Source organism: Astatotilapia calliptera, chromosome 18, assembly GCF_900246225.1.
Source record: "Astatotilapia calliptera chromosome 18, fAstCal1.2, whole genome shotgun sequence".
NCBI lineage: Eukaryota > Metazoa > Chordata > Actinopteri > Cichliformes > Cichlidae > Astatotilapia > Astatotilapia calliptera.
In genome coordinates, this window is record NC_039319.1 from 21733063 (window position 1) to 21757776 (window position 24714).

The 24714-nt window shown below is 40.5% G+C and overlaps 3 protein-coding genes across 4 annotated transcripts in view; 2 read left to right on the forward strand and 1 right to left on the reverse strand.

Annotated features, from left to right (window-relative positions):
- Nucleotides 1–684, forward strand: part of LOC113010081 (cyclic AMP-responsive element-binding protein 3-like protein 3-B) — a 22308-nt gene extending 21624 nt beyond the window's left edge. For both annotated transcript variants that reach the window (XM_026148917.1, XM_026148916.1), the window contains exon 11: nt 62–684. In XM_026148917.1, coding sequence (XP_026004702.1) covers nt 62–270 — 209 coding nt within the window. In that variant the 3' untranslated portion in view covers nt 271–684. The remainder of the gene's footprint in view (nt 1–61) is intronic.
- A 4367-nt stretch (nt 685–5051) lies between these two features.
- On the forward strand, nt 5052–8072 carry LOC113010545 (relaxin-3 receptor 1-like). The gene is made up of 3 exons (XM_026149649.1): nt 5052–5566; nt 6229–6672; nt 6767–8072. Exons 1-3 carry the CDS (start codon nt 5372–5374, stop codon nt 7376–7378), a joined length of 1251 nt encoding a protein of 416 aa, XP_026005434.1. The 5' UTR covers nt 5052–5371; the 3' UTR covers nt 7379–8072.
- A 7024-nt stretch (nt 8073–15096) lies between these two features.
- sirt6 (sirtuin 6) lies at nt 15097–24486 on the reverse strand. Its single transcript, XM_026150578.1, has 8 exons — nt 24244–24486; nt 23670–23797; nt 20826–21008; nt 19475–19534; nt 18467–18562; nt 18295–18375; nt 16262–16385; nt 15097–16110 (listed from the first exon to the last, which is right to left on the reverse strand). Exons 1-8 carry the CDS (start codon nt 24307–24309, stop codon nt 15793–15795), a joined length of 1056 nt encoding a protein of 351 aa, XP_026006363.1. The 5' UTR covers nt 24310–24486; the 3' UTR covers nt 15097–15792.
- Between the last annotated feature and the right edge of the window lie 228 nt (nt 24487–24714).

Here is a 24714-nt window from a genome sequence, read left to right on the forward strand (position 1 = left end):
TCCATGCACACTCACTCATGCACACACACTCACTCTTCTCAACCGCATCTCTGTCTCTCAGTGCCGTCCCGCTCCCTGCAGTCGATGGATGATGCCCGAGACATCCCTCCTCCTCCACCTCCTTCTCTTCCTCTTCCTCTCCTCTGCGTTACTAGGAGCTTTGAAGCCCTGCGCAATCTGACAGAGAAGATTAGGCCCTGGACAGATCTCCCCAAAGCAGACGTCCCCTTCTCTCGCCATCAAGATCACAGGCACAAGGACCTTCACTGATTTATTCTAACAAGAAAGACGTGGCGCAGGGGTGCGAGTTTGGATGCGAGTGCAGCCCCCAACAGGGTAGTTTAAAAGCTTCTCTGCATCTGCTTTTCACTACAGAGGCTGGGTGAGAGGCTGCTCCAGCACATAAACATCCATTTGAAAGGTGTTTCAGGAATGCACTTTCGCAAAGGCCAGTAAAGAGGTCATTGACGTGGATGTAATCATTTTTCATTTTGCTCTGAATAAAAAGCCTTTAAGCACCTGCTGGATCATGTATGCTGGATCATACCTGTGCAGCTGATGCCTGTTAAATACAAACACATTAAATACACATGCACGCTCACTACTGTGATTTATTATTTTCTTTGAATATATACCATGATCTGTGGTGCATTCAGTAGGAGCTCTGCGCAGTAATTTAATGATGCATTTGCATTCTTCACTGTGTGTATGTGTATATATGTGTGTGTGTGTGTGTGTGTGTGTGTGTGTGTGTGTGTGTGTGTGTGTGTGTGTGTGTGTGTGTGTGTGTGCGCTGAGGCTTAGACAGTTAAATCTTTGAGACAGGTTGCTACTGGCAGGATCAGCCGGGTGTGAATTCACATTTTCTCCAGTGAATTTTGGACCCGTCTGAAAGTTTTGTTGTTGTTTTGTTTCCTTCCTCCAGCGATACCATGTGTCCTGTGTCGAGGAAAACCGATTTGCAAAAATAATGAGACAATATTTTGAAAACAAAAATGACAAATATGACTCAATGAGCAAATAAAAGCTTCAGGTTCACAGCCAGCTGTCAAAACACCAGAGGAAGGTGGGTTTCAGTTTCATATCATTATTTTTGAGAAAGAAAAATATCGCTTACTGTAATTGTGGAAATGTAACTAAAGACTGTTTACAGATCGACGTTAAGTGCCTTTTTCTGGTGAGATGAAATGAGATAAGCAGCTTAAATGTTCTACAGCTGCAAACCTGGAACAATTTAATCTGAAAATACAATAGTAGTAGATTTTAAGTCAGGAGTAACAACTGGCTGTTGGAAAGGAAAAGAGAAACAAATTGAACTGTGATTATTTTTAAATGATGAGTATGTTATGGATTATGTTCACATAAAGAAGGCACAGAGGACTCTGTAAGTGTTGTTGATGTAAAAGTTTCTAACAGAAGGATCTGAGAGCAACTTGAGGTGGGATACCTTGGCTACCTGATCTACCCCATTGTACTGTAGTACTTACACAGCATTGTTCAGTACTGTGTGGGGGATGAGCTGTTTTATAGCCTGGGCCATAGTGCAGTACCTCTATCAGAAGGTTTTTTTTTTTTTTTTTGTTCTTAACTATGAAATCTGTCTCTGTAGGTGAGCATGAAACATCTTGACAAATTTGTAATTAATTATACAATAAATGCAATTTTGAAGCAGAAAAACAACCCCCCCCCAAAAAGCATCAATGAAAAATAGTACAATGTACCATTTTACAATAAATTATTTTTCCGTATTCATTTTTATGGATGTTTTTTTTCCATATTTTTTAACCAGTCATTGAATTTTACCAATTACAGTTTAGCAATATATCCATAAACTTCCATTTAAAAAAAGAACATATACAAAAAACATATATAATATCACTATAATTTCTCCACAGCACTTTATACTTTCAATCAAATATCTGCAAAATTGATGCCCATCACACTCAGCTGCAGTTTTCTGCCTCATATACTTACACAATACTTTTAAAAGAAACACTGTTGGCATTTCCGTCAAAGCACAGCTGTGCATTCAAATCTGCTTTCAACTCTAATTTGAATACTTCTTTTTGGTTTATATTTTTACACAGTTGATATATTTTTTTGTCTTTGTCGGTGGAGCTGCGCTGTGGAAATGTGGCTTTATCATCTCACTGTTTTTTTTAATCTCCTGGCAGCCGTGCATCGAGCCTTTCTCCCTGAGAGCTCTCGCTGAGCAGAGAATGTGGAATAACCGAAATAAATAAATAAATATTTCTGCAAACCAAGCTCAAAACTACGGGCTCACTATACGCACACAGCGGCTAGGAGTCGGAAATGAATAATTGATGAGGCAGGTTAGGCAGTGTGTTGTAATGATAAAGAGTTAAAGATGTAGGTGGAAATTCAATCAGGATCTCAGAGCTGAGCAGAGGTGCTGCTACCCGAGGGAGAAAAGAGGTTGCAGGAGGAGAAGATTGCTCAGATAATTTTAGAAGGTTAGGCTGTCCGGATGGGGCTTCATGAACATCTGAGCATAGCTGCAGAATAATTAACCTGCACTCACAAACATGAGCACATAATTCTGACTTAATGATGACAAACATGAAAGCAGATGAGGCTGATTTTGCTCAGCAGCCTGAGATCCTTCACCCTTTTCAGTGAGTTTGTTCAGTGTCTTTTCTTTAATTCTTATCTCTGCACAACCTTACATACATTTACTGTTTAAACATTAACCGGCTAAATTCTTGGGGCATTTAATATATATTTGATTTTTCTCTCCTTTGAACTAAATTTAATTTAAATTTATTAGCATTTCTTCCACTGCCATCATATTCTTTGCATTGCAGCAGCTCTGAGGACGGCATTTAGAGCGTGAATTCAAATCATCTTCTCCACCAAAGAATGACATTGACAAAACGCCCTCGATCAGGCCAAGAATTTGTATTTGAATAACTGCATGTATTACTAAAGAAGAGCTCATTTTTATAACCGTGTCTGGGCACAAATTTACATTGTAATACAGTCAGTGTAAAGTATTTTCACCTTCATCAGACAGAAATATTCACCCTTACACATTATCCCTACCAGTGTTGGTCAAGTTACTTGAAAAAAGTAATCAGTAACTAATTACTGATTACTTCCCCCAAAAAGTAATCCCGTTACTTTACTGATTACTTATTTTCAAAAGTAATTAATTACTTAGTTACTTTAAAAAAAAAACGATTTACAACCTGAATAGGTGATAAAGCGATAGATCGTTCAGCCCAATTCTACTTTTTCTGCATAATCCATCATACAAAATGTAATCAAATGGAAAAGTCTATTTTTTTTTAACTTGTTTTATTAGTTTTAATCTTTTAACTTTATGCATCAAGCAAAAATTAAATTATATGCAACATTCTCTGACTGGAAGAAATTTGTTTAATATTTAAACCTATTTTCTGCACATTCCAGCACATAATTATTTTTTTGTGTGTGTTTGCATCTATTTGAAAGAGTGAGTGCACTCACTCTTTCAAATAGATGCAAGTAAAACACAGCAGAAAATAAATAACATCAAAGACTCAGCGGTCCTTTTGCTCTATTTTCACCTGTAAAGCAGGAGTAGGGTAGACGGAGGTGTGCTCTGGTGCAGGTGTGCCGCAGCGGTCAGTGGAAGGATACGGCAGCTTCTCTGTGAATTTCCCATTACATGGTAGCACACTCGGTGCTTGTTTAGGGGGTTTTTTTTTCGCTGTAAAAAGAAGTTTTCTTCCCACACACAACGGACACCAATGTTTTTGTCACTTTTTATGGAATCAAACTCAAAATAAGGTCAGTACTTCCACGCTTTAAACGCTGCACACTCATACTCTCTCCCACAATCGATATATGATCCACTGTTGATCTGCACACAGCTGTTGTCATGAACGTCACACTCACTTACCTCACTGTCATGAGACATTCTTGCAAAAAAATCACGGTTTTAGTAACGCAGTAACGCAGCATTCCTACAGGAAAGTAACAGTAATCTAATTACCGTTTTTGCAATAGTAATCCCTTACTTTACTCGTTACTTGAAAAAAGTAATCAGATTACAGTCTGCCCATCTCTGATCCCTACACACACAAACCAAAGTTTGCCTCAGCTTTACTTGCACTTATTTGGACTATAGTCGAAAACACAAAAGCCCAACAGAGTCAGAATCTCCCCATCCATTTATTTTTAAATGAAAGCTGAATTTTTAAGCATCTTCGAAAGCCTCAGCAGAATGACAACAAGCGGCTTCACGAGGGAGATTTGGTGGGTCAGACTTCAACCACATCTGCATTTCTTTCCATGTCAGCACTGTGTACAAAATATGATTTATTAACATCTGAATTTGTGATTAACTGCTTGTGAAAACAGGAAAAGAAACCAAAAGGAAAGGATACACTTTCTTCCAAATGTCCCAGCTGCTCTTATATTTGCCCCCTTTTACTAAGTTTTAGGAACAAGGATCAATTATTTAATACCACTTGGAGCAAACTGGTTGAGGTTAAGATGTTGAGATCTCTTCTTTTTAAAGTTACAGACTGTTTTAATATGAAGGTGCTGGAGAAAATGTTTGCTGCACTATGTCTTTTCAAACGCACTCAGTTTAGATCCCAGCGACACACTGTGCGAATACCAACAGTGACCTATAAGACATGCAAATCGCAAGTGCACACACACACACATGCACGCACACAGCTCTTCCACTAACAGCATCAAAAAGACTGAAAGCTTTCTGATTTTCTAATGTTGAAATGAACACTGAAAAACCCTTGAAGGCAAGAAAATCTATAAAAATATGATCAATTTATCTTTAAAAATTAAAGTTAAATCTGGATTACATCAAAAAAGGGTGGGTGCGGGGGTATATGAATGAAGCTCAGCCAAGAGTACTGACATCTGAAACTTGGTTAGTGGGGCATCTGCTTTAATAACGACAATAATATATCAACACTGGGGAGTCCGTGTGTGCACCGACAGAGCGCCATCATGCGGTGAAACGAGAAGCTGGGCGAGTATAAAAGCCTCCAGTGCGAGGATGCTGACAGAAGAGGCAACTGCTTCATGTCAGACTTCGACCTGAACGCGCCAAAGTAGGTGGATGCGGATTAATCAGCTCTTTCTTTTGTTTTTTCAATATCTCAGACATTTCCGACTGGAAACCACAAACAAACAAAAGATTCAAGCAAAAGAAGAAGAAGAAGAAACGCGCATTTTGGAGCTCTGATCTCTTTTAATACTGAATGCATGAGGAGAAAGAGATGGGGATTTTTGAAGCCGCACCTGCGCACCTGCGATCTCGAAGTTATCCCGGTGGAAGAAGTGGATAGTTTTGCGAAGTAGCTCGCCCTCTTTTCCCTTCCCCGCCTGCAGCCGAGTCATGCAGGTCGACAACAGCAGCTCCTCTGGAGCTCTGACAGGGCTGTGCGGAGGGGAAGAGGATGAGCGCAAAATCTCCGAACTGGTCAGCCCTACGGGTGCAGCCTCCTCTTTTAACCTCTCATTAAACTGCTGGCTTCACATACTCTCTCAGGAGTCCTCGTTGGATCTGCACGGAGACAGCGCCAATCTGGCAGTAGGTTTGCTTACCTTCTTGTTTGTTTGTTTTTTGTTTTTTTTCTACAAGTCCAGTTGGATCAGATTAATAAAAAATGAAACGGTAATTGTGCATGAATCTTGGAGATAATGTTGTTTCTTTATTCTGACATTAAAGGTTATACCATTTTTTTAAACAAGTCCCACATCTTCAGAATATGTTTCAGCTTAAAATATCTTACCATTTATTATTGCAGCACTCTGTAGCATAACCTGTATATAAAAGATGACACTGCCACCATGCCACTCATTGGTTTGGTAAGTCTGGAGCCCAATGTTTTCACAAAGTGTCATCTGAGCTTTTTGAAAGGACACCCACCCTAAAGAATAATCTGCTTTGTCATCTTTTTGGACTTGAAATAATTATAAAATAAATATTATTTGCATATAGTGATCTTAAAACTAGCATTTGAGACAAAAAATAGACTCAATAGAAAAGCTTTGCCGAGGGTGTGACTTTCCCCCCATAGACCAGGCATTAGAACATTAGAAAGAATGCAGGTTGAATACACTTCCACGTTTTTTACTCCCAGAAGCTTTAAATTATCAGGTTGGAAAAGTCTCAGATTTTTGTTTTCAGTTATGTTTACTGAAAACACCCTTCAAGCACAAAACATGTGTGTGTGTGTGTGTGTGTGACAGGTACGAGTTGTCATTGCCCTGGTTTATCTGGTTGTATGTGTTCTGGGGCTCGTGGGTAACCTCCTGGCACTCTTCTTGCTTCACTCCCGTCGCCGTGGATACCACCACTCCTCCATTGACTGCTTTGTGATGAGCTTGGCTCTCACAGACCTCCAGTTCGTCCTCACCTTGCCCTTCTGGGCCGTGGACACGCTGCTGGACTTCCGCTGGCCCTTTGGGCAGGTCATGTGCAAGATCGTGAGCTCGGTCACCACCATGAACATGTACGCCAGTGTCTTCTTTCTCACCGCCATGAGCGTGACACGCTACCGCTCCCTGGTTACTGCTCTGAAGATGGAGAGCCCAAGGAGCGCCACCGCTCGGGCCAAGTGGGCCAGCTCAGCCATTTGGGTGGTGTCTCTGGTGGCCACACTGCCTCATGCTTTCTACTCCACCACTGTCCAGGTTTGTTGAATCAGTACTCAACAACTAGTCTGCCTACAGTGCATGCTCTGTGTTTTGGATAAGGATCCTCTGATCTCCCTATTTATGTTTCCAGGTTTCTGCAGATGACGAGCTCTGCTTGGTTCGCTTCTCTGACTCCGACTCCGGTCACTGGGACCCCCAAGTCCTGCTGGGACTCTATCAAACACAGAAGGTCCTTCTGGGTTTTGTGGTTCCCCTTATTATCATCTCTGTGTGCTACCTCCTCCTGCTGAGGTTTATCCTGAGCCGGCGCATTGTGTGCAGCATGGTAACCGGGAGTGCCACCGAGAAATCTGAGTGTGAGAGAGGCCGCCACCGCCGCCGATCCAAAGTGACCCGCTCCGTCACTATCGTAGTTCTCTCCTTTTTCATCTGCTGGCTGCCCAACCAGGCCCTCACCTTGTGGGGGGTGCTGATCAAATTTGACTTGGTGCCCTTCAGCAAAGCCTTCTACAACACCCAGGCCTATGCGTTCCCCCTGACTGTGTGCCTGGCTCATGCTAACAGCTGTCTGAACCCAGTGCTTTACTGCCTGATCAGAAAAGAGTACAGAACTGGCCTAAAGGAGCTTCTCCTGAGAATTTCTCATGCAGTGCAGCATGTTTTCTCTCTGTCCCTGAGGGGAAGGAGAGTGGAGGAAGCACCGCCCAGCATGGTTATGATACATAAAGACATTAATATGTGATTTATTCAGAGCAAGAGAATAGCCTGACATTTTTCCAAACACAGTTAAATGTATTTTGATTGTGTGTGCTTCAGGGGTGCTGGAAGGTGAATTTGGTCACTTTCTGTGCTAAACCAGTCTAGCTGTTTCCATCTCTCCCCAGTCTTTGTGCTAAGCTAGGCTAAATGGCCGCTGATTGTAGCCTCATAAATAGAACGCACATCATCTAAATGTTAGCAAGAAAGCCACTACGAATATTCTGCCAAATGTTGAATGTTTGCTTTGTAATTCAACTCTGTATGCCATATTTCTTTGGTGTCATGCGTGACATATTAAAAGAAGAAATAAAGTGTTTAAGTAAGGCATAAGGCCACTCTGTTCAAGCAGGAGCTTTGTCATTGATTCTCAAAGTCTCTGGAACATAATCATGAGTACCAACTAATAAATCAGTCTAAAATCTGAGTCAAACAGAGACTTGTTAAGCAAATCTTGCAGCAAATTCTGCAACAGCAAAGATTGTAGAAGTATCATTTTTACGGGAAAAAAGGTCTTTAAAACTTTTATGAGCCAAAGTTAGTAAGCCTTTTAACCATTTTAAATAGGTTTCATACTGGTAATTCTATATATGTAGTTCCTGTGCACTGGTAACCATTCAAATTTGAGTTAATTAACTTAGGCTTTAAAAATTATTTCATAATCTTTCTTTGGAGTTGTCTGCTTGAGTCCTTGAACCTGACCATTTTCAGAGGAGTGTTTTTTTGTTTTCTTTAAGCCACTTAACACTGACCTGTGAATCACTCGAGTTTAAAACACATCTAACTCAAGGAATAAATCAATGGTGTGTCTACACCTAACAGACAATTAGCAAAGAACTAGTTTAAATTGTATCTTTAGCACTTTGTTACTAGCATCCTGTTGCAAAAACACATCATGTGTTCCCATTTCTTCAGCTGAAGCAAATAAGATATTCTTAAGAAAGGAAAGCAGCGAGGGAAGGCTGAGGTATGCCAAATTACACAACAAGTGCAACAGGTCTTATGGGGTGATGAATTAATTAATTTAGCCTGTGCTTTCTAATAACTCCCCCCGAAGTGTGTCCAGAGGTGCTTCAAGGTTACAGAGTAGTTAGGCTTGCTTCTCTGAGAGCTTTGGTTGAAATCTAGTGACTGGAAAATTCACAGTGCATGACTCACATCATTTTCATATTCATCTGCAATTTTGGTGGGGCCCTGTCAACCTTGAAGATAGCATAACCTTGTTTAACAAAAGAATAAAGGTGTATAATCCTTACTGGCTGCAAGTGGGAGCAGTGGGCCAAATTGCCCCCCATAGCATCACAGAGCCAACCAGTTCCTTTTACTGCAGGAGTGAAGGGCTCATGTCTTTCCTCTAATGCAGCACCCGTGTGTATGTTTTATTTTTGTTATGCACTTCTGTGAAAAAAACTATTTGCAAAAATACTACAAGAGACTTTGGGCGTTATGTCCATTGTTAAACTGTTCAATCAGCCTGTGGCCTGTTTCTTTTTCACTGCTGTTTGATGTTTGAATAGATGATCTGCAAAATGATTTGTTTGTAATTTGCGTCTTAATTCCCCACAGAGACCATTATGAGGACTTGTTACAGTTTCATCAGGATTAACGTGTGAAATATTTTCTTGTGTTATTGCTGCTAATTAATCCACCGCGCAGGAATCTGCCGGAGAAACTCGTCTCCAGGACATTTTGGCATTCACATTCAATGTTTGATGCTCGCCTCTGTGTCTGATTTCCTGTCCTGCTGTGAATTGTTTTGTGAATACACGTGTGTGCTGTGACATTAAATAAAACAGGAGAACAAGAGTTTGGTGACATCTCGGGAAAGTTAATCTCTCCTGCGGCATCACGAAGACAAGGTAAACGAGTCAGCCACACAAAGGCTCTTGCACGTTTTTGCCCTTTAGCAACCTTTAAATTTTGAACGGAAAACTATCTTCAGCCACTCGCAGACAGTTCCTGACATACAAATACCACACACACACACATACACATGAGCTCCACCACACCGTTTTCATTGTGCGCCACTGTGGTTGTAATTATTTCCCAGCCCTGCTTCTTACATCAATAATTACTTGCCTGATTCATTCAGCAGGCTCTCTGTGAGCTATGATGTTGCTGTCGGGTCACCAAGGGAGCCTGCATCTTCCAGCTGAGAACAGCAACAATCACAAGTGCTATCTACTCGAGATCCTTACTCAGACTATGCACTGTTATTAAGCACAAAAAAGTCTTCTGTTATTTGAAAGGCTCCTTTAGAAGAACTCACTTCACAACTCATCGAGAGCAAAACAACAGCCACAGCAGCTACAGTTCATCCACTCAGACCCTGGTGGGACTTTCTATTTCAGAGCCAGTTCACAGAAAAACATCTAAAACAACAGGGTACAAAGCACGCGTGCTCGGCTATTCATCTTCAAGTGCTGTACGGAGAGGAATTTCACAGTCCTGCTGATGAAAACCACTCGAGGAAGTGTCATCCGTAAGTGTCCACATATGGCCTTCTTGGATTACTGATTTATAACAAGTGACAAGTTTATTTCCCAGGTGGACACAAACATTAACACAGCTTATGTGCTGCAGAAGAAAGCTACAAGGATCGTAACACCATCAGATATGAAGCGAGCAGCATGCTTAAAAAAAAAGAGGATTTAGATAATGTCAAAAGAATAATGTGCAAAGTAGAAAATAATGGACTCCATAGCTGGATTCAGTGGTTGTTTGAAATCACAGAGACACAGTTTGAGCTCAGAGGAACCATAATGCTTAAAAATGCAAACGTAAGGACAAATATTAATCATAGATTTATATGTGTTGCATGGGAAACAGATTTCACCATCAATTTTTCAGAAATCTAAAGCTGATGTTAACTTAACCTGAAAATGTGTTCATCAACTTTTTATCATCATCATGATGAAGAATCTGATCCTGCTGAACGCTCCAGTTTCAAGGTCAAGTGCAGTACAGTGTAAAAGTCTTGAGCCACCTGATTTCTTTGTACTTCCAGACTTACTTAATTCTTTAAAGTGGTCTTGAGTAATAATTCTCCAAACTTTCCGAAGAGCTTTCAAAGCTGTTCCCATTTCTTTTCTCTGACGGGCATAAAATAATATTTTTGCGCCAACAAGGTGACTCCCAAAGACCATGGCACCATGGTGTGCACCGTATCCTTAAAACATTGGAGGAAATTGGACAAGACGAGGACAAAAGAAGAACTTGAAGATAGACTTCATCTACAGCAGATGATCAGTATCTGAAAGTCACCTCCTTAACAAATAGGGGGGAAAATCCAGCAAAGACCTGACACAGCACTGGAGAGACTCATCTGATGGAGATCTTGTCAAAATTAATGTAATTATGAATGCAGAAAAGCCTCCTCAGATTTTCATCAGTCTTGTAATACCATCTGGAAAGCTATGACTGGCAACAGCTTCAAAACACACACACAAAAGTGCAACATCAGTAATGGATTGGCTTCCCCAGATCCCGGAACATTAGAACTGTGCAAACTCTGTTTTTGCTTTATAAACTGTATTTCCAGGCATGTTTGCGTATATTCAAATAAATTGCTGCACATACTTCTCATGGGTGGCCCAAGACTTTTGCACAGTACCGTATATCTCACACAGTCAACCTCAGGGGACACGCAGTGGCCTTCTAGAGCTTTCAACCTCATGTCACAGGTATCACCATGTTTGAAAGTCCAGCTTCTAATCATGGTCCTCATCATGGAGAGATTTCATCACTGAAAGCTTTTGAAACACCATTAAGTGGAAACATTTCTTAAGTATCAGTTGTGGAGCTTGTTTACCTGTAAAAATTCTTAATTAATAACGTTATCTGATACATTATATCTACATGACCTTCAAAATCCTTCAACTAGAACATTTTATTCGTATCCAGGAATGATTCTCAAAAGAAATGGTGACTAACTGCCCAACAGAAGGCCACAAACATGGTTGGTTTACATGTTTTTCTCTTTTTCATGTCAATTCACCATCTGTTTATTTAACTCGTGCAGATTTTTTTGAAACTGATTTCACTAAATTCTGATCAGCCTCACTGTAAAAAAAAAGAAGAAGTACGTTTTTAATTTGTTACAGTTTGCTGGACAAAGACACATCTGTACATCACCACAATCACCTGATTTTAAATCCGACAAATGAATATATAACCTTTCAACTTTAACTCAAGGAGTTTTACAAAGAAAATTGCGTTAACATTTTAGAAATTACAGTTATTTTTATACAGAGCTCTCCATTTTCAGAGGCTTAAAAACAGTTGGAGAATTGGCTGATGAGCAGTTTCATGACCCGGTGAAGCCATGACAAAGAATTTGTATAGTTTTTCACTGTAATTCTAAATGTGAGGACCAAAGAGATGATAGTGCAAGTGAAGTTCATCATTAGGTTGAAAAACCCCAATAACATTTTCAGACAAACAGCAGAAACTTTTTGAATGACCAAATCAACAGTGTGGTTCATCCTGAAAAAGGAGAAATGCACTGGTCAGCTGATCAGACAGAGCTTCACCGTGCAAAAGTATAATGACCAAAAACAAACTGCAAAAGCAATCAAAGAGTTTCTCAAAGCAATGGGATATTTCTCAATGGCCAAGCCGAGATCTCAGTCCAACAGAGTGACGTTTTCAGTTCCTGAAGAGGCAGAGAGAGACTCACAAACAAGCAAACTGAAAGTCTGGCAGGCAGAGAATCTCAAGGGAGGAAACAGAGCATTTGGTGACTTCCATGGATTTTAAATTTCAGAAAGTCATTGACTGCAAATTATTTTTCATCTAAGTATTAAAAACAATCCTTACGTTTAAAATTATCTTAGTTTATCTAGTTAATGCTAAGCCTCTGAAAATGGAGAACTGCAAATAAAAATGTCTGTAATTCCTGAACATTCAATTCCAAATTTGTGTTAAGCTCCTTGAATTAAAGATGAAAGTCTGCACTTCAATCACATCTTGATTGTTTGATGTAAACCCCACTGCAGTGGTGCACACAGGCAAAACTTCACAAACAGCTCGGGATTATGTTTGCACTGATTATTTAGCAATCTAATCTTCAGTGTTATTCTCTGTCTGCGAAAGCATCATCTGTAATAGCACTTTTAAGACCATAGTTATCTCCACCAATGTGCCGCTTTATGGGCCATGACGGTAAATTAAATTTGCAGTTATCTTTGATATTATGCGAGGAACACTGTGTTCCAGCGTAAGCAGGAAAAAACAAGAACAGCCCTCTCAGGGGAGTGATCCTCCAGGAGCCGTAATAACGAATCCGGATGCAGCAGTGAGAGACGTGACTCAATTATTTTATAATTAAAAGGCGACTTCCTAAAATGGTTTTCAACAAAGTCCTTTTCCTCTGTCTCCCACACAAGTGTCTGAAATTGTTTATGAAATAATGACATCAAATAAATCCAATGTGAGGATAAAAGGGTCATCAAGCCTTTAATTGGTGCCAACTGCAACTTCAATCAGGACACAGAACAAAAAAAAAAATCTCCACTGATGGACTGAAACATCAATTTAGTGCCTTATAAAATTCCCTATCCTTTTTCAATTTGGCATAAGATAAATGTTTTTGTGAATTCATGGATAAATGCCTCCAACTGAGAAAAAGTTGATTAATTTCTTCATCGGAGAGGATGCCATGATGCAGAAAGAGGGAAGCTGGGCCTGAAAATGGATAAAAGGAAGCTTTATGACGCATGACGGTACGTTATCAGGCTTTGTCAACAGATAAAGCTTCTGATAAACTCGTGACTGTTGAGGCTCTGATGAAATAACATATTTGCAGTAGTGAAACCTGTCTAAGCACATCCTGCTCAAAGTCAGCGGTACTTCAGGCTTTAAAGAATTTCCAGTGTCTCAATCACATTTAGTTTCTGTCTTTCTTGATGTCATTCTCAGTAACAATGGTTACAGCTTCTCCGTTCTTCCTCTGAGACTCACCTGAGCTCGGTTATACTGAACGTGGAGCTTCTCTAAAGCAGCTGCAGACTCTGGTTCCACGATTTGCTCGCCTGCTTTTGTGTGACAAGCACAAGAGAGCATGAACTCCCTGACTGTATATATATTTTTGAAAGTCTGTAGCAGGGTTTTCTGACTTTTGCTGTCATTATTGGTTGCTCTCACTTTCCTTAAAAGCACTTTCCCAGTAACTACCAGTGAAATGCTTCCTCACAGCATGAAGCTACCACCCCTGATGGTGTGCCTGCTCTCTTCTAAATGAAGCACTTTGAATTACAATGGAAAAGTGTTCTTCAGACTTCATTATATCAACATTTTTAATGTGGTATTTTGCTGCCTTTGCCCTGGGTACAAATCGTCACATCAGGGCTCCGATTCTCTGACCAGCATCCCTGTCACTGAAATCAAGAGGATGAAAAGCTGCTGCTGAAAAAAAACAACTTTCCACTTCCTACCAAACACCAAGGAAACTCTTCACAAGTTTTTTCCTGTTTTGAAGATAACTTCCTGTGTCCCTTCTGTCAGGTCTAACACACCTTCGAAAAGAGGTATCATCATGAAGTTCTGGGAATCCATAAATCAGACTCCACCTAGCTGAGCTCATCTAAGCAAGATCTGTTATTCCTGGTTTAGAAACGCAGGTTTTATTGAACATTAGACCACTTCAACTTGAGTGAAACCAAACTGTCAAGCAAGGTGTGGCTACAAGGTGGATTTGGGTAAATTTAAGTTTTATTGGATTGTATTACTGCCTCTCAGAATATTCCTATGCAAACCAGTGAAGTTCCTGACAAACTAAAAAACGTGTGATTAAATTCAGTCCCTTCATGGTTTCAACGTTTTGATTTTTAAGTGGAATCCTGGACCTTTTTGAATGCTTCTCGTTTGCTTTGGTTAAAAAGCTTTTTTAATGTATTTTTTTGCCCTTTGAACTATAAAAATTAAATTTCACTTTCACAGCAAAAAAGGATATTGATTTCATGACACAGGTTACACATGCTCACTAAATTGGACAATGAAAAATTGGAGAAATGTTGCCTGTTGCACTGGTCTCTTAAACATGAGTGAGTTTACTATACCTTGTTGAATCTAAGCCACAGGCAGTTCTGAAGGTAAAAAGAGGTCATGTGGACATCTCTCGAGTAGACATGATTAAAACACATTTAAATAGAGGTAGACAGTAAAGGCATTAGGTGTGTCTAATGATCCGTTCACATTCAGGCAGTTTAAGTGTATGCCATTGTGTCTGCAGCTGTTGTGTTTTTAGCTTTAACATTTGTTGCTTCTGTGTGTGTCAGATCAAGTGCCTTAATGGACTGAAACAGCCAAGCAGCCACGCGTCTGCCGCAGTAATTATCTACCTTTGCAAACACCTGTGACCCATTACACAAAATGGATATTCTGGCTTCATAAAATAGAGAAGGTAAGTGCAATCCAGATGCAGCACCAATTTTACTTAGGTGGGGGTGGGAAAAAAAAACAGATGTTCTTCTCTCCTTTCGTCACTGAGGTCATTTCTGCCATAGACCTTATAACAGCATTCATTCATAAAGCAGCGATACACAATTAGAGAGAATCTGAACATTACTAAAGTGTTGAAATGTTGACCTCAGAGGTGTAAAATCACAGCAAACACAATTAGTCACACACTATCCCAGCACAGCACAGCTTAGTCCAGGTTCTCTCAAATGCTGATCTCCACTAAGCAACACTGTATACAGATTGTTCCACAGATTTTTTGGTGTTTATTGTCAAAACATATACAAACTGTATGAAACAAACAAACAAACTGAGAGCACAGTACTTTTATCCTGAGTTATAAATATTTTCCTAAAAATATACAGCATGATTATGAATCAAAACTGAAATTTCCCTCAACTCAAAGTAGATACTTGTTATTCATATTTTCTAAATGCTTGCTTGCTTTCTCCTTTTCATTATCTACTGAACTAAAGAGTCTTTAGAGACAAGGTCTCCAGGGATGAGATCTGGAGCACATGGCTATGAATAAAGCTTTAATATGGTGCAGCTATCTTACAAACCTGATTAAAACTATATTTGTCATGAAGTGTTCCAGATCTCATCTCATTATCCCACCTGCAACAGCCCTGCTCTCCAACTAAAGCAAAACACCTTGTTGCCCGAGATGCCCCATACTGTGGCAGGAAGAACTTTTACATCCTCTCTGTAACTCAAGAGTTCGTTCAGGCTCGAGCTGCATCAGTTTCACATCGCCGCTTAACATGACAGCAAGGGGAGTGTCAGAAATCTCTGATTAAAAAACCCACTACAGCACTAGAAAAGTCTTTGTTCCAGATGAGAAGAAGCTCTGACCTCCGTGAAACAGCTCAAATCACCTTCGGCTGTGAGGTTCTGTTGTGGACGGGTTTGTGGCGTGCTTTTCAGAAAGAGCACCTAAGGCTATTTCTCTTCATTTATCTCCACTGGGAGGTCCGCTCTCTCCCTCTTTACTGAAACTGTCTCCTCCTTAACGCTTCCATCGTCCGTTAGCTGTGAAGCTTCTCTTTTCCTCTCCTCCTTAACAAAGTTCTTTTCCACCTTTTCCTTCGCAGTAACTCCACGCGGTGGTTTGACATCGGCGGTGGTCTCAGTGGTAGCTGTGGAGCTCTCGCAGACAGTTGGTCCATCCCACTTTGGGATTTCCAGTCCCAGCAGCTCCATCAGCTGTTTCATGACGTCGTCCACATAACCATGGATACGCAGGTGTGCATGCTTGTCCTGCACTCACAGAAAATTGCAGCCATTGAGGTAATGGTTGATAATAATCAGTGTTTTTTCCAGCATTTACACAAATCACTCAACACTTCAAAGGTAAATAATTACACGTGCATGCGTTTGTATGTGTTGGTGTTGCATACATGACACTCACGTGTTTGGTCGGCTGCAGGTTGACAATAACCAGTTTGCCACCCTTGCGCTTGGTGAGGAGTGGGAGGTCTCCACTGGGTTTGATCTGCAGGGACGTGCCCAGAGTCAGAGCCAGGTCCGCTCGTCTAAAGAGGACGACGCCACACACAAACCAGTTCTTCATCATTCGTACATAATTGATGCAATCTATATATCCAATAGATTATCTTACAGTGTTAAATTGCATTATTCATTTATTTAGGTGTCATTTCTTGCAGTGGCACCACCTGACTTTTACTTTATGCTCTCCCTGTGCCGGGGCTAATTCTCTCCAACTACTCCAGATTCCTCCCACAGTCCACAGACATGCAAGTTAGTGGGGTTAGGTTACTGGTGATTCTAAATGGGCCATAAGTGTGAATACGAGTGTGAATAGTTGTCTGTATCTCCGTGTCAGCCTTGCAAACTGTCCAGGGTGTACCCCAGCTCGCAGCTGGGATAGGCTCCAGCTGTCCCGCAACCCCGAATTGGATAACCAGAAGAAGACGGATGGCTGAAAACCGCTCCACAGTTTTTTACTTTAAATTTATTATCATTTGAACAGCATTTTTAGTCGTCCAAATCTGTTCATTCAACAGGCAGCTAAGGCACCTGACATTGTTAAAGAATATATATTTGAATGCAATGAAAATCTATTCAATTAAAAATAAGTTTTATAGAATAAACTCCACAATGTCATAAAATGAATGAACAGAAACTATACACCTCGATAAAATGTCACGTCTTTGGCCCGTGTATATATACGTTTGTATCTGTCAGTAAAAAGGCAGTTAAAGCTCATTTATCCTGGCTGAAACTGAATGAATGGCAAGGTCAGCTTCAAGGCACTTTCTATGTCAGCCAGTCAAGGTACAGCGCGTGAGTTACTCTTCAGACTACAGCTTTTGCAATTTGATTCTATAACATACTTGTGCTGTTTGTTGTTATAAATAGCAAATTAGCTTCTGCGTTATGGTACGAAAAATGTCTTCTTTTTTTTTTTTAAAGCCACACTGAGCGTTTCCAGTGAGCGTTCACTATGAATTCTAATCAGTTTGTTCTAACTTTGAAGAAATCCGCTCAAGGCTGTCAAGAGATATTGTGTTCATATGTGAGAAGCAGTCCAAACCAAACACACAGTCCCTCCCTCTGGCCTCGGCTGTTATAGTCACAAAGGCAAAAATGGCAAACAAATAAATAAAACAGATACTAAAACAGATACTTAGTGTATGCAGCTCCAATCCTAAACCACAAATAAAATAAACACAACTAAAGCCAGAAATCAAATTTCAGTATATACAGTCTGATCACACGCAACACTTCCAGCTGTGCAATGAACACATGCTGAACTCCTGCACTGTGCTGTCCCCTGCTCGCTTGAGCTCAGACAAATTTGGTCGTTTTCATCTTCAAACCGGTGCAACGGACGGATTCCCAGGTCTGCGCCCGGACAAATCCACTGCATGAACTGCAGCTAAACCTCACATTGATTACAGCTCGGTCATTTTTCACCTTTTTCCGCTGCCATGAACACATAATTCAGAGTTCAATGGTCAGAGCTCCAAATCTCCCCTTTGTAATTTAGTTAGTAATAATACATCCATTACAAACGGCGCATCAAGGTGACACATAAGCAATAAGAGGGTTTTTTTGTTGCAGAGGGAAAGAATGCAAATGTTCACACTCCAGAGGAAAATGGGGACATCAAAGCGCACTGCAATGCATATATAATCCCTAAAAAGGTTTTCAAATAAGGTCTTCTTTGCATGTCAGGAGCAATAGCAGAGCCACAGAAGGCTAAAGCAAATCAAACAGTTTCCACATTTTTCAGTTCACAGGATGTGTTTGAACTACTGCTTTCGCTTTATATTGAGAAAAAAAACCCAGACATGTCAGAGGAACTCTGACAGAAAAGAGCATACATTTTCTGTTTCCGCCTTATCAAAGCAGATGGTTAAACAAAGAACATCTACAATATAAAGTAAAAAAAGGAGTTCAAACTACTGCACCTCTCACCTGCTTGCGTCATCTGCTTTGTTCAGGTCTCTGTCAGGAAGAGCATCCTCCCAGTCAAGTATAGTGCTGATCAGCTTCCCTCTTTAGTATTAAGGAAACACAAAGGAAATAATAAATCAACAATGACTCACTTTTCGAGTCTTTAAAATGCACAAGCCTACGCATGTGTCACCTGCACGCTCTGAGCCCCCTGGATCGTACCACCTCACAGTAGCGTCCTGTCGGTTTCAGGCCCATCACACCGATCACCTTTTCTCGGACGTACTGCCTGGAAAACCAACAAGAATTCCATTTAATTCTCAGTGCGTCCACAGCAGCTTTACATGAATTACAAGAAAGAAGATCAAGCTGCTCCCAAGGCATCAAAGCAAGGTCTAATTTTACACAAAGCCTGACACTCAGTGGCTACTTCAAACCACACGTCTTTTAGACCTAAACGGTGGACTTTCCAAAAAGGTTCTCTAAAGATTTCAGGGATTTAACCACATCATGAAACTCTCGCAGACCTGTTTAAACATGCATTAATTCTCAAGCCCCTTTTTTTCCACCTAATCCCGGCGGTAATCTAACAACTTTGAAGGTCACTGGAACAAAGTAAAGTCACTGCAATGTTACTGAGAGCATTTGGAGATAGTGAGTGTGGATTAAGCTGCTGCGGTCCTGCTCTTTCCAGATTCATTTCACATTAGGATCCCTTACGTGTGCAGGGGGAACCACTCCTTACATTTACGTCTTTGAGTGTTGCCAGTTTTTGTTTTTACCTGCTGGAAGTGGAAACCAGCATGGGGTTTCTACTGCTGCGGGGCATCTGCTTCAGGGCTCTTCTGAGCAACTATCTGTGTACTTATGGAACTCCTCTGAATACATAAAGAGGAATACTACCACGGCATGTTTTGATCAACACATTACCCATGTAGATTGTGTGCAAATTCCAGGAGGGAGATGGTAGAAAGTCCATTGTGACCGTAGGAAATGTAAGGTGCAGGACTCCTTGGATACGTGCATTCTTAAGCAGTAAACATAAACAGATCCTCTTATTTGCATGCTTTACGCACTATGTGGCAGCCTTGTGCTTTGCTGCTGGTACTGCCAAACAAGCGCCTAATGAAATGTGAATTCAATGTAAGACAAGTTGTTTTTATCAAAATGTAACTTTTTGTGTTTGTGTGCATGCACATACCTGCCACACTTCTCACACTCCTCCACAAACATGTTCCCATGAAGCTCTGATAACAAATCCCTGACAGAGAGAGGCAGATGATATTCGTGTTATTCACCGTCGCCAACGCAGATATAACTTTTTGGTGCCAGAACTGAAACTAAATAACCACCAATGTTATAAAATACTTTTTAAAGTAGGTTCGTTAACTGAGGTTTCACTGCTTCTACACCCATATGAACCTGAGCGACATCCTGGCTTCAACTCTTCCGGGAAGGCTTTCCACGAGGTTTAAGAGTGCTTATGGAAATTTTTTGGCATTTTTCCTAAAGTGCATTTGTGAGGTCAGACACTGATGTTGGAAGAGAAGGCCTGGCTTGCAGTCTCCGCTCTAATTCATCCAAGGGTGTCCTATTGGTTTGACGTCAGGACTCTGTGTAGGTGGGTCAAATTTTTCCACACCAAACTCGCTCATGTGGGCCCCCCCCACACCATGATGCATGCTGGGTGCTGTTTTTTTATACACCTGTGGCAATGGATTAAATGATTTGAATGGCTGAGTAAATGCTTCTGCCAATATAGTGTAATAAAAACCTGTGAATATTTCAGCCAAATACCACCGATTCATGGCCTGTTACCGTACATAACATCCAACAAAGGCTATTTCGACCCAGGAAAAACCCTGTAATGTGAGGACACTACAGCTCAACTTTTTCTCTGTCCTTCTTTTCAACTTGGACTCTTATAAATATTCTGAGCACTCATATTAGTTTCTGAGCATCACCTGGCACCTGTGCCGATTAGGCCCAACTGGTTTCCTTCGCCAGCTTAATTATTTCCTCAGAGAACCACCGCTACGCTTCCTGGTCTCATTTAAAAAACCTGACCGAGGGTGGAGGAAGGCTTAGAAAAAAACCCCGAAAAAAAACCCCCCAGCTTCCAGGGAAAGCAACCCTTCCAATATGCATAAAGGCTGGATGTATGTGCTGAATTAAAAATAGGACTCCTGGCCTTGGGTTAGTCCAACATGGCTGTGTAACCCAGACTCAGACCAAACATTTTCCATTGCACTGAAAATTATTTCAAGCTATTCACCGCAGCTGTTATCACACAGCAGCAGCTTCAAAATTTACACAATGAGTCACATGTGGGAATGAATTGATATGATTGGGGGAAAACAACAGTAATGTGGTTGCTGCATGCATTTCATAAACAAGTCAGGCTGAAAGCTAAAGAGCTACTTTACACCTCCTCCATTCATTCTGCTTCAGCTCCAAAGCATTCATCGTGAAAGTTAGTGATATTCTTAAGATCTGACATATACTGTATAGTCGCATATAGAGAATAGCAATGTCTCTACGATTTAAATTACCTGGGGAAGCCTGATCGCACATGCAGGCCATCCACATTCTGGCTGATGAGATATTTGAGGTACCCTGCCCTCTGCAGTCCCAGGAGAGCCATGTGAGTGAAGCTTGGGCGAGCATCTTCAAATGTAGTATCAAAATGAGGTGACTCACCCTTTTCTTCAAGAGTCCACACACCCTTGGGACCCCTGAAAGAAAATAAAGATTAGAAATACATGGAGTGAGCATAAATGGGACTGGACAGGTTGTAATATAGTGGACTAGAGGCTTTACATCAGGTGTGTGTAACAATAAACCCATGGGAAAGGTTTCTGTAGAGAAGCTCCATAGAATATTTGTATGAAATTGACATTATTGTTAGTCCAAGACCAATAAAACCACTGCAAATATATATAAAGTAAGAAAAAAAAATCAGAGCGATCATTTTAAACAACAACAAAAATAAATGCTCACAGTCTAATGTGAGAGGAAAACTTTTGTTGACTATGTGGATGATGTTCAATGTGAAATTGTTCCGTTTCTGCTCCTGTGATTATCTGTCAGTTGTGGATGTCTGAATGGTTGGATGAACACAGTGGTACACTCGCTGCTGGAGCTGTCTAACACCGTGACAGTTGCCAAGTTACTCTGAGGGCATGCAACTTATCATTAAGCATCAGACGATAGAGCGCATCCTACAAATCCAAAAATACAACCACATGTCTCATCTTTTGCTCTCAGCTTGGACTTTAAAAACCCCGTCTTTCAGCCGACCGGCTCAAAGCCTCATCGGCAGTGAGGGAGTGATGCGTGCATCGCATACAACACCCTAATCACCCCGTGAACGATGCTGCGCGACATTAGTCTGTGAAGCTGTTACATTTACGTATTAAGGTGTCAGTAACAGTAACTTAATGAGCTGAATTTCTTCTGATCTGGAGTACGTGTGTTTATGTGTGTCTGAGCAGCAGAGGGAACACAGTTTGCATTTGTGAGCTTTATGTGTATGTTTTAATCTTGGCTCTAATGATAAACCCTCCAAGGTCAACTCCACCTGGCTGACAGGCGAAGCAATGAAATATTAATTTGCCTTCACATCCGAGTATTTATGCGTTTGTGTGAATTCACATAATCTATAGTACAACTGAATGACTACAATGAAGACCTCTATCCGCTCCACATCTCTGCATTCGGGAGGCAAACATTTGCCACAGTACCAAAGACAATCTAAGTAGACAATAGAAGTATTTTCCATTATATTTTCAGTGCGTGTTACACAGTGCTAGACCTTATGTGAAGTAAGCAAGCACCACCCTCCTCTGCTCAAATCACGGTACTACAAGAGAAACAGGAGAATAAGCCGAGAGGTGCTTGTTACATCTCCCAAAATACCAAAAAGATATCAGAAATGCTCAGCTCACAGTGAATAGATTGATTCTTATATAGCGCTTTCTATTCTCCCAACATGCCTCATTTACACAAGCACTTTTTTCCCCTTATGCTTAAGCGCTTACTTACATTGGAGACCAATTTGGGGTTAGGATCTTGCCAAAGAATATTTGGCATGCAGACTGGAGCGGCCAGGGATCGAACCACCAACCTACTAATTGGTAGATGACCTTCTCTATCTCCTGACCTCTCCGACTTTCAAGAACAAGGTTCAAAGACAATCAAATATTGTCGTAGTCCTGACTTAACTGGACTCAACACAGGAAACCTCACCCGGCCCAGACATGGAAGGGATTGACAGCTTGATAGCTATTTCTGGATCCTGTGGGTGGTGGTGCATGGCTGTTCTTAGTTGGTGGAGCTCATGACTGCACAACACAGCTTTTCTGCACACAGTAACAATTTCTGTAGCTATGATATTTGATGATGCTAATATGTGCTAATCATAAGAGAACAATTAAACAAATTAAAAACAAACAAACAATCAGAATCATTCATTTGTGCTGCCTATTAAATTTCATGACTTCACTCTTTAAGGTCAATTAAAGCATAAAATTTCCATCTGAAAAATATTCAGTGACAAAACCGTGAAGCAACACTGGCCAACTTCGGGCTCAAAGGATAAAACACACTTGGAAGATTTTATCATTAAGCAACAGTGAGGTTTTACTGCCAGTTTTAATCACTGCTGATCAAAACTCTAAATTAACAGCATTATAATAATCGGAATGAATCGGTAACACTGACTTTTTTTAAACTGATAAAATTTCTTAACTGCAACTCAGATTTCATAAAATCAAAACAATCAGATGCTACATATATTTTAATTAACAACTAGGCGGCATCTTCTGTGGATACTGCATCTATCACAATGGCATAGATTCACAGTAGAAGAGTCTTGGTGGAAAAACATCTGAAAAACATCTGGTGCATCATTAAAATCAAAGCATGTGACTGCAAATTTTTTGATTTGCTCTGCTGCCATTAAATTCAAAATTAGCTAATATTTTACGCGAAGTAGTAAAATGTCTGAATTTAAACACTTTAACTGTTTCCTTTTCTGTTGTGAAAAAAATGTGGGTTTATGAGATTTGCAAATAATTAGACTGTGTTTTTAATTCACATTTTACTCAGTGTCCCAACTGTATCATCTGCCAAGGTGATGATGGTGATGATTTTGACCTGCTGTAAGAAAAGAACTTCCCAAATCTGAGATAAATTAAGTATGTCTTGTGTTTTCTTTTCTTAAGATTTGGGCTCCAGAAAACAAACATAATATTTGTTTTTGTTGGAACTGTATTTCCTTCTTTGCACTTCTAAAAGAAAATGTAACTTGGCCTAGAGGTGCACAATCTATGCAAAAAACTGCACGTCAACATAAAAAAAACAACAACAAAAAAACACTTTTGTTCTTGTCTCACCTGAAGTCGGGGATACCTGCCGAGGTGCTGATCCCAGCTCCCGAGTGGACAACCAAGTACTGAGATTCTTTAATCAGCTGAGCTAGAGTTTCCACCTTGGCCTTCAGCTCCTCAGGATTATCAAAGTGCTGCAGCAGAAGAGAAAAACGCGACTTCAAGAGCTGACCGAGAGCCACATTCAAATCAAATTACAATGAATAAGTCTGTTTGACAAAAGGTACAAGCACACAGCTGTAACACAGTTTATTACAGCTCAGCACTGATTTAAAAGAAACACTGACAGTTTTGAAGTACTGGTATTTGTGACTCCTCTAACCCCCTCCCCTTGTAGCTTTCAGATCTATACGTGTGTGCTGAAGATAGTATCAGTATACGATCTGTGCACTTCCTAATAAAATACGTATAACTAATGTGATATTACTCGTGGATTATTATCCGATGCTTGGAGACAAACAGAAGCTCTTCGTGTTACTTTCGGATGTTGCCGTTTTTAAAGACCAAGCTCTCCAAACGTACTATGCGACAAACGTCCGCGGCTAACCTGCTAGCTACCTGCTCTTAAAGCTTCAATTACCTCAGGAAGTCCGCAGACACCTTTGTTTGCGTACGGCGTGAGTCCAGCTGCATAATTCACAGACATGGCTGCAGACGGTAGTGTACTTTTGTTTTTTTTTCTTTAATAAAATTAGTCGTGTTTTGTCCGGGCGGCGAAAATTTACCAAGCGATAGTTACGATGACGACATCAAAAAGCGACTGGGTGATGCTGCATTCAAGGACTTTGGGAAATTAAGACTTCACCTCTGTGTTCAGAAGACGTTCCACATTGAACCTCCAAGTTGTTACATATATACCAACGGATGCTAAAGGTCTCTTAATAAATTAAAGTTAATAAACAAAATGATGGATATCTTAATAAAATAAACAAATTTTTTGTAATAAATTATCTTGAGTTAACATTATTATTTGAAAATCATTTTAATAGCACTACATTGTGAATGAAGACTGTTTTATAGATACAATTCCCCGTCACTTTATTAGGCGCGC

Coding starts and splice junctions, on each gene's coding strand:
- LOC113010545 (XM_026149649.1), top strand. CDS start 5,372: ATGCAGGTCGACAACAGCAGCTCCTCTGGAGCTCTGACAGGGCTGTGC. Junction 5,567..6,228: donor GAGACAGCGCCAATCTGGCA/GTAGGTTTGCTT, acceptor TGTGTGTGACAG/GTACGAGTTGTCATTGCCCT. Junction 6,673..6,766: donor TCTACTCCACCACTGTCCAG/GTTTGTTGAATC, acceptor TTATGTTTCCAG/GTTTCTGCAGATGACGAGCT.
- sirt6 (XM_026150578.1), bottom strand. CDS start 24,309: ATGTCTGTGAATTATGCAGCTGGACTCACGCCGTACGCAAACAAAGGT. Junction 18,563..19,474: donor GAGTGTGAGAAGTGTGGCAG/GTATGTGCATGC, acceptor TTGGTTTTCCAG/GCAGTACGTCCGAGAAAAGG. Junction 18,376..18,466: donor AGGGGGCTCAGAGCGTGCAG/GTGACACATGCG, acceptor TTAATACTAAAG/AGGGAAGCTGATCAGCACTA.